Source organism: Typha latifolia, chromosome 11 (genome assembly GCF_019914945.1).
Source record: "Typha latifolia isolate L0001 chromosome 11, TyphaL0001v2, whole genome shotgun sequence".
Taxonomy (NCBI): Eukaryota; Viridiplantae; Streptophyta; class Magnoliopsida; order Poales; family Typhaceae; genus Typha; species Typha latifolia.
In genome coordinates, this window is record NC_133096.1 from 1,205,127 (window position 1) to 1,220,423 (window position 15,297).

Sequence of the window (15,297 nt, forward strand, 5' to 3'; positions counted from 1 at the left end):
ATGAAAATTTTGGTGGATGTGGAGATGCAAGGAAGGAAACAAGCTAAGTATATAATAAAGAATGGTTGTAAGAGGCCGAAATTTATATTATGTTTATATAAAATTTTTTATATTATTTTTTTATAATATTTTAAATTAAATGATAGATAATGATTCAAATAATTATTTTTATATTATTTTCTACCATTCAAGTTTCAACTCAAGATGGATTCAAGTTTGGTATGAATATTTTTTTTTGGTTGAGAAAAGATGACAAACAAAAGTTTTCATTCAGAATTCGAATTACATGAAGAACCCAAAGGTGGATCAGTCTTGTAGAGCAAGACTAGCAGGATCATGAGCTATGGTGACCCCTCTCATGAAGGAAAAACTGATATTACGGAACACAACCATCCACCTAACACATTATGGAACTATCGATGAGATATGTCAATCCACTGTTTGAGCAGAAATTATTAACTACTTTTGAGCGGTCACTAAACAACCACACTGGTTCAAACTTGATTTGAAATAGGTTTAAATTTGATTATTAAGAAACTCAAAATAGGCTCTAGTCCGGTGAGAACTCGAAATATATTTGCATTGAAATTAATCAATTCAAGCTTCTTTCTTTGTCTTAGTCTTGAAATTATGTTCAAGCCAAGTTTGTACAGAGCTCGGCTCGATCAAGCTCAACTTAATTATGATTTACGCCCCTATATGTGGGTAACGACTTTGCCGCTGTGCTGCACTAGTTGATCTTTGTATTCACATAGTAATTATGGTCATTTCAGTTTCGTTTTCCAAAAGAGAAACAAAAGAAAAAGAAAGAAAAGATCCAGAAGAAGTTTAGAACCATTGTGAAAGGAGATTATATTTTGCAAGACGATCTAACACAAAAACTATTCTGAAATTCTGCTGAAATGCTGGGTTTGAAATGTCATTGCAAAACTGGTACCAACTTTCATCTCCTTATTGTGCATATAAAGTGGCAGAGATAACTTACACATTTCGCATATGTTAAACTCGGAATGTTGTTGATGATTAAAAAAAATTTATGTATCAAGTGATGAGCGATAAAACTATTATTACTAATAATCTCAATTACATTCTAAGCCATCATGATTGCAGAAACAATACTGCATTTATAATGGTCACGAATTCACCGTAACATTTCAAGTGAAATAAGTACATAGAATTGTCTCAAGGAACTGTAACAGCAACATTGTAATAAATTTATTCTATTATTAATGGTTGTCAAGATTATCTCTACTCATATAGTTTATACCATAATCAAGTTAAGTTTAAGAGAAAATGCCAATCTCCTCTTGAATCATCACATAAACAATCTAATTTCTAACTTTTCTTGTACTTTTAGTAATTCTTTTTAACAAGAACCTAGGCTTGATAAGATTTTATCCTTTGTTATATAAAATGTCATAGAGTTTTATCTTCTCCGTCTGTAGTAGTCATTTACCATCCTTCCCAAGAAGATAACAACATCCAGAGATCAATTATATGCTCTTTGAAGAAGATAAGTGTGTCACTCTCACTCAGCATTGCAACAACCATTGGGTTTGTGAGAGTGGGTGCGGGTGATTTGGGTAAATAGAAGATGGCAAAGCAAGAGCTTCGATCGTATATAAAGGATTTGTTCATGGCCATTAAACTTCTTCTTTTTATTTATTATTATTACTGGGGCACAAACTTTGAAATTATGATATTTTTCTTAATTATTAGTTATATATATATATATCATTCGGGAAGGAGTACTTGTATGGTTGCTCATATTTAAGTCGTTAATATTACCAAGCTGGTCCTAATTAGAAACCAAGAGTTGCAATCTGAATTATAAACATTTTGATGGTCATAGAATTTTAGGAAAGAAAACAAAAAAAGTATGAATTCATACAATTACGCTAAAAATTATATTGATTTGTGGAATTCAGATTTGGGTCAGGTCATGATAGTATAAACACAAACACGGCCCGTTTATTAAATGGGTCAAATTTTCTAAACACGACCCATTTATTAAACGGGTATCATAGCACGACCCGTTTAACCCATTTAATAAATAATTATATTTTTTATACAACACATTTAACCTGTTTACACGACACCATTAACCCATTTACACGACACACATGACATTGAAATTGATGTGGACTAGGAAATTTTTGGTGGATGTGGAATTGTAAGGATGGAAACAAGCTGATGTGGAATTGCAATGAAGGAAACAAGCTGAGTATGCAATTCAGATTGTAAGATGCTGAAAATTATACTTTTTGTCAAATTTTATTGGTAAATATATATAAAAACTAGAATAGATATTTATATAAAAAGATCTTTTATATAAATATTTGAATGCTAGAATATAAAAATTCTATCAGTAGTTATGAAATTCTAACATCAAGATTCTCTCTAATAGTTAAGGTATGAATTATTAAGTTGGTTTGAGCTAGGAATGATGACTTACAATGTGACCTGACATTGAAATTGATGTGGACTATGAAAATGTTGCCGGATGTGGAATTGCAAGAAAGAAAATAAGTTGAGATATATTTAGAACGATTGTAAGATGCTGAAAATTATATTATATGTCGAATTTCATTGGTAAGTATATACAAAAACTAGAATAGATATTTATATAAAGAAAATATTTTATATCACTATTCTTATAATATTTCAAATTAAATGATAGATAATGATTCGAATAATGATTTATATATTATTTTTTACTATTCAAATTTCAACTCAAGATGGATTCAAGCTTGGTTTGAATTTTTTTTCTTTTTTAGTTGAGAAAAGATGGCAAACAAAAGTTTTCATTCGAAGTTCGAGTTTGACGAAGAATCCAATGGTGGATAAGTCCATTCTTTAAACATACAATCTTGAAGAGCAAGACTAGCCGGATCATGAGCTGAGGTAACCCTACTAGTGAAGAAAAACCTGATATCATGGAACACAACCATCCACCTAACATATTCCGGAACCATGGATGAGATCTGCAAATCCACTATTTGAGCAGAATTATTAACTACTTTTACCACCAAAGCGGTCACTAAACAACCAGCATGGTTTAAACTTAATTTGAAATAGGCTTAAATTTGATTATTAAGAAACTCAAAATAGGCTCGAGTCTAGTAAGAACTCAGAATATATTTGCATTGAAATTAATCAATTCAAGTTTAATTCTTTGGCTTAGGCTTGAAATTATTTCAAGCCAAGCTTGAACCGAGCTCGGTTCGATCAAGCTCGACTTGATTATGATTTACGCCCCTACATGTGAATAACAACTCTGCCGCTGTGCTGCACTGGTAGTTTCTTTTTATTCATATATTAATTATGGTCATTTTAGAGGCGTAAATCATTCCCTGACATTTCTTGTTTAGAAGTTTAGAACCATTGTGAAAGGAGATTTTGTGAATAATAACATTTCTTGTGTTAGTTTCTTTTTTTTCATATATTAATTATGGTCCTCAAAAGCATAGTGTTAATTCAAAAACAATAGGGTAGGGTGTTATTTGAAAATTTCCCTCAATAAATGTAGTTGGAGTTGCAGTCCATCCAAGTGAAGTATTGATTCCTTATAATCAAGTCCATAACCATTGTTTGAAACTACCATGGCAAGTAAATACAAATGAATTAGTATCTGACATGGTCAACGACATATATTAATGAAGCACATCAAGATAAACATATATATATCTAATCATGTCATTGTTGGCATAATTAATTTCAAATGATGGTGATATGTACATTAAATTTGAAGAAAAAGCAATGGTAATTAAAAAAGCAAGCATCTAAATTAGGTAAAGTGTGTAGGATAATAACATGCTACTACAAAATAGACTGAAAATAATATAAGCAAGTGGAATACTTAATACATTATACTGAATTTCTGCGTGTGTACAATAAGTATGTGGAGGAACAGAAGATTATATATATTATATGTCGGGTTTGGCCTTCCAAGCCTCTGATCATTGACCAATCTCCATAATTCGAACCTTACAAACTCCTTCAGTAGTAGCCTTGCTCTTCTGCTTCATTTCTTCGTGATGCTGGCTTTGAATCTACCCCACTTGAGAACCACAAACACATAAATCCTATCACACATGTTGTCAATGAAGAGAAAATATGTTGTTCTCCATGTCCTATTAAACAACAAGATACCAAAGATCACCCAAAATCCCACTGCGTATCCTAGACCCGTGCTGAGATAAAAGGATGACATATCATATCCATCTTCATATTCTAGAAGATCGCTCATAGTAGTTTGATTTTCTAAGCAACTTTTGGAAGTAGGAGGCCCACAAAGATTTTTGTTGCCAATGTAGATTGTTGGATCTTCGAATGTTTCGAGTTGACCATCTGATGGAATTCTTCCCGAGAGATTATTGTAGGACAAGTTCAAATGACTCAAAAAAGTTAAAGCTGATAGAGTTGAAGGAATTTCCCCAAAGAGCTCATTATTCGACAAGTCAAGAGATTTCAATGATTGTAGACCACCAATCGAATCTGGAATATTTCCAGTCAATCGATTTGCAGACAAGTTCAAGTTTGTCAATCTAGCAAGGGCACCTATCTCTTTAGGAATTTCTCCTGTTAAATTATTCCCTGACAAATCAAGGCTCAACATGAAAAAGATCTCGTCATTGTGGTATTCCAAAATTTGCCCTTTTGTGTCCACTAAAAAGCTAATGGAATCATCATAATCCTCAAGCTCGTCAAATATATATGCTGGACTTATATGGAGATTGAAGCTAAGAGTCATTGCTTTGAAGTTCACGGAGGGAGCTATGGTTCCTGATAGATTGTTGTGAGCAAGGTCCAAAACTTGAAGATGATCAAGTTTTGAAAGCTTAATAGGAATATAGCCAGAAAACATGTTAGACTTCAATAGGAGGAAGACTAAATTCGGTAGTCTTGTTCCTATCCATGCTGGTAGGTTTCCAGAAGTTATTATAAGAGAGATCAAGAAACGAAAGTTGTTGGCAACTTCGGATAAACAAAGGGAATTTACCAGAGAGACTATTGTTGCGGAAACTTATAAAGCCGACATTCGAACCTGTAGACCTCAACTCACTTGGATCGGCTTTAAACGAATTACTACTTGTCCAACATTGAGGAAGGTGTCCTAAGAGGAGGTTGTTTGATAGATCCAGAATTAGTAAAGACTGTAGTTGGTCGCACATAGATGATGGGATGGTTCCACTAATATGGTTGGTTGAAAGAAGCAAGTATCTCAACTCTACAGTTCCAAGGTTTAGTAGCAGTGGACCTGATATATTATTTCTTGAGAGATCAAAGTACCAAAGACTGCTCGGTAACTGTGGTACCTGACCTTGGAACTGATTTGAATTTAGCATTATAATTCTTGCTGCTGACAAGAACTCTAGAGTCTTTGGTACTGCTCCACTGATCAAGTTAAGGGAGAGATCAAGATATTCGACTTGTGAAATTACATTCCAAAACCAATCTGGCAACCTGTCGATGATTCCTACACTAGACATAAATAGAAAAGTAATGTTAGTCTGTGATTGAATCCATGTAGGAAAATGGGGTCCCAGATTGCAATAGCTCAAGTCAACTTCATTCAATCTGAATGGAGGGATCCAATTTGGATGTACTCCCATAGTCAAGGAGTTATTTGACAAGTATAGCACCTCTAATCTCGTCAGGTTTGTAAAGTGATCTTCTAATATCTTGCCGACCAATTGGTTGGAACCCAAGTCCAAGTAACTGAGATTAGAGAGCTTTCCCATCCCGGAAGGTATGGAACCGGTGAGATTGTTGTAACCGAGATCAAGACTGCTTAGACTGGTCATATTCTCGATCCAATTTGGCAGGCTTCCATTCAAAAAATTTCCCAACAAATACAATGATTGTATCTTGTGCGGCAGCCTCTCCATCAATTCTGCTATGTCTCCACTGATCTGATTCCCACCTAGATCGAGCACTTTCAATTTGTGTAAATTTTTCATAGTCTTCGGTATCATGCCGACGAGATCATTCAGTCCGAGCAAAAGTTCTTCGAGGGAGATCATGTTTCCCAGCAGCCCATCAGGAATAGGACCATGAAAGTAGTTATCCTCAAGATCAAGGGTCACAAGTGCTGTGAGATTAGAAGAGTAAAGAGGGAGAGCAGAGAGCGTGGCGTTGAGATTACAAACGGATAGATGAAGGACTCTTAAAGAAGTTGGAAGCATGCTCAAGGCCTGCACCCAATCCACAGCAGCACTGAGGTTCACATAGCTCATATCGAGGTGCTTCAAAGAGGAGAGACGTGGTAACCAAGCTACCATATCAACCAAATGCAAATTGTAATTACCAGCAAGATCGAGATGGCGCAACATAGTGAGATTACCAAGCTGAGGAGGTACGCTACCACCGAAGTTTGCATTAGAGAGGTTGAGATACTTCAAGTTCTTGAAAGAGCCCATGAATTTAGGTATCTGCTGTCCTCCGAAGTAGTTGAAGCTTAGGTCGAGGTAGTTAAGATGCTCTAGAGCGAGAAGAGAAGGGCTAATGTTGCTGCTCATGGAAGCCCATGGAAACTCGTCAGGGTCGACTCGGAGGTCGAGCTTGACAACGTGCCCCGTCTTGTTGCTGCACAGGACACCCCTCCATCTGCAGCAATCTTGGCCTTCCCAAGAAGATAATAAACTCCCATGTAGAGTATTGATGCCCTCCTTAAAGGTGAGAAGTGCATCTCTCTCACTTGCAACGCAACTTCCTCGTAGTTTGGTGGTCTCTAGAGATAGAGCGGGAGAGAAGATGTGGAGGAGTAGAAGGCAGAGACATAGAAGTAGAACTCTATGGGTGGTGAGGAACATAAACTTTGCCATGGTTTTATTATTCTCACTCCACACCAACATATATAGTGGACGAAGTACGTTATACAATCACTCAGAGATGTTGAGAGATATCACATTGCATTGCTATTATGATGTTCTTCTTTCTTCAGCTACTACATGACAAGATATGAAGTCCACTAAGTCAAGCAATAATAGTGACAAATTGAATTTCCATGAAAGAAAAACACAATAGAATAGTAGTTGAAGCGGCATAAGAAATAATTAATCAATTCTATGGTGTGATATGACATTGGAAGATAAACTATAAATCATGCATGCATTTTTCCTCACTAAATAATCCAAAGTCATGAGACTTAAGATTCGTGTAATGCATGGCTCTCTCAGAGTCGAGTATTTCCACTAGGATCGACTTAGTCCAAGTCAAAGTCTACCTCCATCAACGTAGTAAACTATTCTACGAGAGAACATAATATTGCATATATTAGTAAACGTTGTTTTCATTATTTTCAACAAAAGAAAAAATATATAGTAAAATTAACAAAACAATTATTTTTTGAATGCTAAAGTTTGAAAATTTTATTGATGGTTATAAAATTCTAACATCACTTCAAAATGAAGACTTGTAATATTACCTGACATTAAAATTGATTGACTATGAGAATTTTGATGAATGTAAAATCTAAAAGAAGGAAACAAAAGTAGTATAGAATTTAGAATAGTATTAAGATGCTAAAAATTTTAGGATTTAATTACTTTAGGAATAAGTTAAATTCAAGAATATATATTTTTCTTTATTATTTTTTAAATAAAGTTTTTATTTTAGAAATAGGTATTTTTTCTTCACTTGTATAATTTTTGAACAATAGTATAATAATTATCTTCGATGTGATATTAAATAAAATAAAAGATGGAAAAAATAGATTTTAAGGGTAAATTAGTAAGTAGATTAGTTTATGGTATGAAATCTAATTTTAATAAATAGTGTTTGTATTTTAGACTGTCGTTATTATGTTGTTTAGTTGTTATTTTAGAATTAAGAGTTATATTCTGGAAAAAAGAATTAATTTTGAAGTGAAAACAACGTTTGAATGACAATTAATTACCATTTTTCTATCAAACAAAGAAATTGTTTTCTTTAAATTAGAATTTGAAAATTCTAGCAATGGTTATGGAATTCCAACATCAGTTTGTCCTAGGTAAAGATGAAGACTTGCAATGTGATGTGACATTAAAATTGATATGATTATGAAAATTTTGAAGGACGTAGAATCTAAATGAGGAAGAAAAAAAGTATTTGCATTCTGTAACGGTTGTAAGACGTTAAAATTTTTATAAAATTTTATTAGTAAGCATGTATGAACATTAGATTAGATAATTATATAAGAAAATAAACAAGTCTTTTGTATCAATATTTTCATGATAATCTAGATTAAATGATATACCTATTATGACTTGAATATTATTTTTCTATATGTATCTGTATGTGTATAGACTATACAGATACATAAAAAATTTTTGATATCAAGACGGATAAAAATTTTCTAACTCATATTCGACAACACATTGATACCAAGTTAGATCGCGGCCAACTCCCGCTCTCTTAGCAAATTAAGTTTCATGAGTAAAGAAAATCTTAGATACTTAAATTCCAGGACAATTTATAGAATTATAGTATTCTAGTTTCTAACTTCTTGTTTTATAAACTGATTGCTCCCTAATTTCTCCAAAGCTCTGTCCTGCCAGATTGTAGATTGATTGCTATCCTTTAATAACTCCGAGTCTACGTTATACCATATTGCAAAGTGATTGCTTTTCTTTAATATGACCAGTATATTAGATACTTTTATTTGTAGTAATGTGTAGATCAAACGTTGGATGTTGATATCATAATTTAGCAACAGGCATTGACGAATGTGTAAGATTTTTTAGTTGGCAATGGAATGAATACCGAGTAAGAGCATGATATGGAGATTTAATATTGAAAGATAGAATATTAAAGTGGGCATTCGAATGACAGATAAGGCATTCGAACGAACGAGGCATAGAAGCTTCGAGTAAAAACAATAAGCCTCTTGTTAAAAACGAAAGGTCTAGTTCTCCTATTTAAACTATGAACTTAAAAGCGAAAAGGCAATAAAGCTAACAGGGGTACCTAGATGTGATTATCGCCGAGCTCTTTGGGTCAATCAAACTTAAATATTTGTTCACGGTCCAACTCACCTTTCAAATCTAGTTAGAATATTCTAACCCATTATCGTCCTCTGGTTAAATATAAAAAATATTATATCTTATTGGGCCGAGTTTGATAGGCTTATATGAAGATATTTTAGTTATCTTTAAGGTAACATACTTATATATTAATATATATTTTACTAAATATCTAATGTGAAATTAAAAAAATTATAGGAATATGCATGCATTATGGGTTGGGCCATAAATAAGAGTAGTAGATTAGGCTTCGAGCAAGGACGGGCAAAGGCTTGGCCCATGCCACCTAATATTTCGGGCTCGAGTCAGGCTTAGCTTGATTAAAATCAAATAAGTTTTGGCCGGGGCGAGTCGAGCCTAATGATCATGTTTAGGGGTATACAATGTTTGAATGTCAAGGTTCCAATCATATTGCATAAGAATATCTAAACTTTTTGAAAAAAAAAAAAAGCAATAAAAGTCACTTGAGATGATTCAGATGAGTCGAATTGTAGTGATTTTAAGTTGAAACAAAAAAGTTCGTAGTAGTTATTACATCCATTTTATCGTCTGACAATTCTTGTGGGAATTTGAGCACAAATAAGTAGTAAGATGACGACAAAGAGATGATCAAAATATATGATGAACTATACAACGAGTCATTTAAATTGAAGAACTTTATCAAACTTCTAGCAAGTTAAATGATACGTTAGTCCATATTGGCTCTACTTGCAACATTGGGTTCATTGGGATGAGCCTATTTATCTAGTTGATTTTATTTGAAGAAATAAAAGGATTTTTTATCGGGGGTGCATTCGAACACAGGGACCGCATTTGAATGGTTATGGAAATGCCTGTACGCATTCACAAAAACAGATAATGCAAATTGTGCATTCGAACGGAATCGGGCCGTTCGAACGCTTGCACACGTTCGCAACGACAGAGAATTGTAATTCCGCAGTCGAACGCGATTAGGTGCGTTTCAACGCACTACAGCGAAAATTGTTAGTTTGTTAGTATTTTTTAACTTAGTTGATAGGTCCTTAGGGTGAGCCTCTATAAATATATGGAGAAAATTGTAATTGGAGTTTATCTGAGAATTGAAAATGATATTGTGCATTTTTCTCCTTCTCTACTTACTCTAGTCATTGGCGCCCTCTCCCATCTCTTTTCTTCCACCATCCAAGTCTTTGGTCGGCTTCCTCTAACTTCTAATCCCCTTCTTCTACAACAACTTCTCCTCCTTCACACCAAAGAATTAACCTAGCACCTATCTATCTATTGAAGGGCCTATCAAGCTTTAGTTTATCTGACCTTCGGCTGCTGTTCGATCGATATCTTAAGATCTAACTATCCAAACCCTATGATCTCGGATTCATTAGAAAGCTCTTTTCAAGGGTGACAACATATTAAGAAGATCCAATGGCTAGAGCATCCGTAGCTTTGTTTGGAAGTTATATAACCAATCTAGTTCAGAATCGTTTCGGATCGGATCGGATAAAGCCAGTTTTTAACATTAAAGCTCTCAGAATTAAAAAAGAAAAGACAAATTACATATTCAATTAAATGAAGCCATGGAAGAATTGAAAAAGTTTTAATTATAAGTAGGCGGTTAAAGATCTTTTGAAAAAGTCTAAATTGGAATCAGAAAGCCTTTTTAAAGAAATTATAAAGACATTGAAGACATCCTTGAAAAATTTAACAAGGATGTCTTGAAAAATTTAACAAGGATTCATTAATCTTAGTATATAACTTATATAACTCAGCTAATTAAATTAATAAATATCCTTGAAAAATTTCAAACGTTTGACCCACCATTCTTAAACTACATCCCCTTATAATTTACATATTCTAGAAATTATCTTTAGTATAATTAACATAATATTTCTTATTTGCTATCTTTCCATTTGAAAATATTTGAGTTTAATTAACTCAGAATGCAATATGAAAATTTTAGAAAAAAAAAGAGGATTCCAGTTAAAAAATTCTTGAAAATACAGTGTTAATTCAAAAACAATAGTGTAGGATGTTATTTTAAAAATTTTCCTTCAATAATTTATGCAGTTGGAGTTGCAGTCCGTCCAGGTCGAGTATTGATTCCTTATAATCAAGGTCATAACCATTGTTTGGAACTAGCACGATAAGTAAATACCAATTAAATGGCATATATTTATGAAGAACATCTGGATAAACATATATATTATCATAATCTCAAATGATGGTGGTATGTACATTGAATTTCTTCTTTGTTTTATATTTTTATGTTATTTGGTACTCAGATATTTATTTAAAATATAAGTTTATACTTATTATTATGACCCAATTAACTATATTTTTAGATTAAAGTGTTCTTACTTTATTTTTGGGAGGGGAGAGAGATGTTTCACCTTTAATGCTAGTTTATTTCTTTTGTTCCAAACAAATAAACTAGTATATATCTTTCAAAAGAAATAGTATTTTACTTAGAGAAGATAACGGAGTAGCTGACTGAACTGTGAAAGCTTTGTGCTAGGGTTAGATGACCCTCTCCTCGAGTTTTTTGTAATCTGCTTAGTCTTGATGCTCTACCTACTACAAATTGGTGAATTGATTTGGCTTATGATAGACGAGATGATTTGCCCTCTTGTCTCCTCACTCGAATAGTTCAATAATAAAAAAAATTTTAAATAACACCTTATAATTTTATTATGCTTTAATTAACACTTCATATTTGTACCCAAACCCCTATTTTAGTCTATAATTTTTATATAATATTATAATATTATTTTGACCAACTGTCATTAATCTTAGTATATAATTTATATAAAAATTAATAAATATTCATGAAAAATGTCTAATATTGACCCTCTTCTTGAAGTTATATCCCCATCTAATCTTATTCAATGAGAGAAAGATTTAGGTATTTTAAGAATTATCTTTAGTATTTTTTTATTTATTTCCCTCTTATTTTGAGAACAATTAATTTAATTAACTCAAAGGGCGATATGAAAATTATAAAGAAAGAAAAGAATTTATATTACAAAATCTTTATAGACAGAGTGTTAATTCAAAAATAATAAATGTAGAGTGTTATTTGAAAAGTTCCCACAATAATTCATGCAACTGGAGCTGCAGTAAAATCTACATCTAGGTCGATTATTTAACCACTATTTGAAACTATGATGACAAGTAAATACCAATCCATTTATCTCGCATGGTCAATGGCATCTATTTATGAAGCATCTCTAGCTAAACATATATATCGACATGATTTCTTTGTTGGCATAATTCATCTCAAATGATGGTGGCAAGCACATTAAATTTGCAAAGGCAACGAAATTTAAAAAACAAGCATCTAAATTAGGTAAAGTGTGTAGGGTAATATCATGGTATAATAGAAAAGACTATAATAATATAAGAAAGTGGAATAGTTAATACATTATACTAATTTCTGCATATGTGTCATAAATATAAACAGAAGGTTATATATTATATGTTAGGTTTGGCATTCTAAGCCTTTGATTAGTGACCGATCTCCATAGTTCGATCTCCATAGTTTGAACCTTCCAAACTCCTTAAATAGCAACTCAGCTCGTCTGCTTTATTTCTTCTCAATCTTGGCATTGAGTTTAGCCCACTTGAGAACAATAAAAACATATATTCTATCATAGATGTTATCAACCAAGAGAAAATATGTTGTTCTCCATGCCCTCTTAAACAACAAGGTACCAAAAACCATCCAAAAACCTATTGCGAATCCAAGACCCATACTGAGATAAAAAGATGACATATCATATCCATCTTTATGTTCTAGAAGATCACTTATAGTAGTTTGATTTCCTGAGCAATTCTTGGAAGTAGGAGGCCCACAAAGATTGTTGTTGCCAATGTAGATAGTTGAATCGTCAAATGTTTCGAGCTGACCACCTGATGGAATTCTTCCTGACAGATTATTGTAGGACAAGTTCAAGTGGCTCAAAAAAGTTAGAACTGACAGAGTTGGAGGAATTTCACCAAAGAGCTCATTATTTGATAGGTCAAGCGATTCCAATGACAGTAGACCATTGATCGTTTCTGGAATATTTCCAATCAATCGATTTGATGACAAATTCAAGTTTTTTAATCCAGCAAGGGCACCTATCTGTTTAGGGATCTCTCCAGTTAAACCATTTTCGGATAAATCAAGGCTCAACATGAAAAAGATCTCGTCATTTTGGTATTCTAAAATTTGCCCTTTTATGATCACAAATAAGCTAAAGGGATCATTGAAACCATCAATATTGTCAACTATATATGCGACATTTGTATTGAGATCACTTGTATATGGGGAGGTAAGTGTCATTGCTTTGAAGTTCATGAGGGACGGATCTATAATTCCTGATAGATTGTTGTGACCAAGGTCCAAAACTTGAAGATGGTCAAGTCTTGAAAGCTTAATAGGAATATAGCTGAAAAACATGTTATACTTCAATAGGAGGAAGACTAAATTTGGTAGTCTTGTTGCTATCCATGCCGGTAAGTTTCCAAAGAAATTATTGTAGGAGAGATCAAGAAATGAAAGATATTGGCAACCTTGGAAAAATAAAGGAAATTTACCGGAGAGACTATTGTTGTAGAAATTTACTATGACAAGATTCGAACCTATATATCTAGATCCACTTTTGGCTCTAAAAGAGTTACCACTAGTCCAGCATTCAGGAAGCTGTCCTGAGAGGTGGTTGTTCGATAGATCTAGAGCTTCTAAGGACTGCAATTGGTTGCACAAAGATGATGGGATGGTTCCACTGATAAGGTTGTTTGAAAGAAGCAAGTATTTCAACTCTATAGATCCAAGGTTTAGTGGAAGTGAACCTGATATATAGTTTCTTGAGAGATCCAAGTACCGAAGACCCCTCGGTAACTTTGGTAACCGACCTTTGAGCTGGTTTGAATGCAGGATTATAGAGTTTGCTGTTGATAGGAACTCTAGAGTCATTGGTAACACTCCGCTGATCTGGTTAAGGGAGAGATCAAGATATTCGACCTGTGAAATTACATTCCAAAACCAATCTGGCAACCTACCGGTGATTACTGCACTACACATACCTAGAGAAGTAATGTTAGTAAGTGATTGAATCCATGCAGGAAAATGGGGTCCCAGCTTGCAATAGCTCAAGTCGACTTCCTTCAATCTGAATGGAGGGATCCAATTTGGATGTACTCCCATGGTCAAGGAGTTATTTGACAAGTCTAGCATCTCTAATCTCGTCAGGCTTGTAAAATAGTCTTCTAATATCATGCCGATCAACTGGTTGGAACTCAAGTCCAAGTAACTGAGATTAGTGAGCTTTCCCATCCCGGAAGGTATGGAACCGGTGAGACTGTTGTAACCGAGATCAAGAGTGCTTAAACTGGTCATATTCTCGATCCAAGTTGGGAGGCTTCCATTCAAATTATTTACCATCAAATACAATGATTGTATCTTGTGCGATAGCCTCTCCATCAATTCTGCTATGTCCCCACTGATCTGATTCCAACCTAGATCGAGCACTTTCAATTTGTGTAGATTCTTCATAGTCTTCGGTATCATGCCGACGAGATCATTGCCTCCGAGTTGAAGTTCTTTGAGGGAGGTCATGTTTCCCAGTAGACCATTAGGAATAGGACCCTGAAAGTCGTTATACTCAAGATCAAGGGTCACGAGTGTTGTGAGATTAGAAGAGTAAAGAGGGAGAGAAGCGAGTGTGGCGTTGAGACTACAACCAGATAGATGAAGGACTCTTAAAGAAGTTGGAAGCATGCTCAAGGCTTGCACCCAATCCACAGCAGCACTGAGGTTCACATAGCTCATATCGAGGTGCTTCAAAGAGGAGAGACGTGGTAACCAAGCTACAAGATCAACCGATTGCAAATAGTAATTACCACCAACATCAAGATGGAGCAGCTTAGTTAGATTACCAAGCTGAGGAGGTACGCTACCACCGAAGTTTGCATTAGAGAGGTTGAGATACTTCAAGTTCTTGAAGGAGCCCATGAATTTCGGTATCTGCCGACCTCCGAAGTCGTTGAAGCTTAGGTCGAGGTAGTTAAGATGCTCTAGAGCGAGAAGAGAAGGGCTAATGTCGCTGCTCATCGAAAATGGTAGAAGTCGATCGTGGTCGACTCGGAGGTCGAGCTTGACAACGTGCCCCGTCTTGTTGCTACACATGACACCCCTCCATTTGCAGCAATCTTGGCCTTCCCAAGAAGATAATAACCTCCCATGTAGAGTATTGATGCCCTCTTTGAAGGTGAGAAGTGCATCTCTCTCACTCGCAACGCAACTTCCTCGTAGTTTGGTGGTCTCTAGAGATAG

At 34.3% G+C, this 15,297-nt stretch overlaps 1 protein-coding gene and 1 pseudogene across 1 annotated transcript; both read right to left on the reverse strand.

The window, feature by feature from the left end:
- Positions 1 to 3,843: 3,843 nt before the first annotated feature.
- Positions 3,844 to 6,827, reverse strand: LOC140797694 (receptor-like protein EIX2; annotated as a pseudogene).
- A 5,711-nt stretch (positions 6,828 to 12,538) lies between these two features.
- LOC140797362 (receptor-like protein EIX2) lies at positions 12,539 to 15,297 on the reverse strand. Its single transcript, XM_073150733.1, has 2 exons — positions 14,922 to 15,297; positions 12,539 to 14,831 (listed from the first exon to the last, which is right to left on the reverse strand). Exons 1-2 carry the CDS (start codon positions 15,148 to 15,150, stop codon positions 12,565 to 12,567), a joined length of 2,496 nt encoding a protein of 831 aa, XP_073006834.1. The 5' UTR covers positions 15,151 to 15,297; the 3' UTR covers positions 12,539 to 12,564.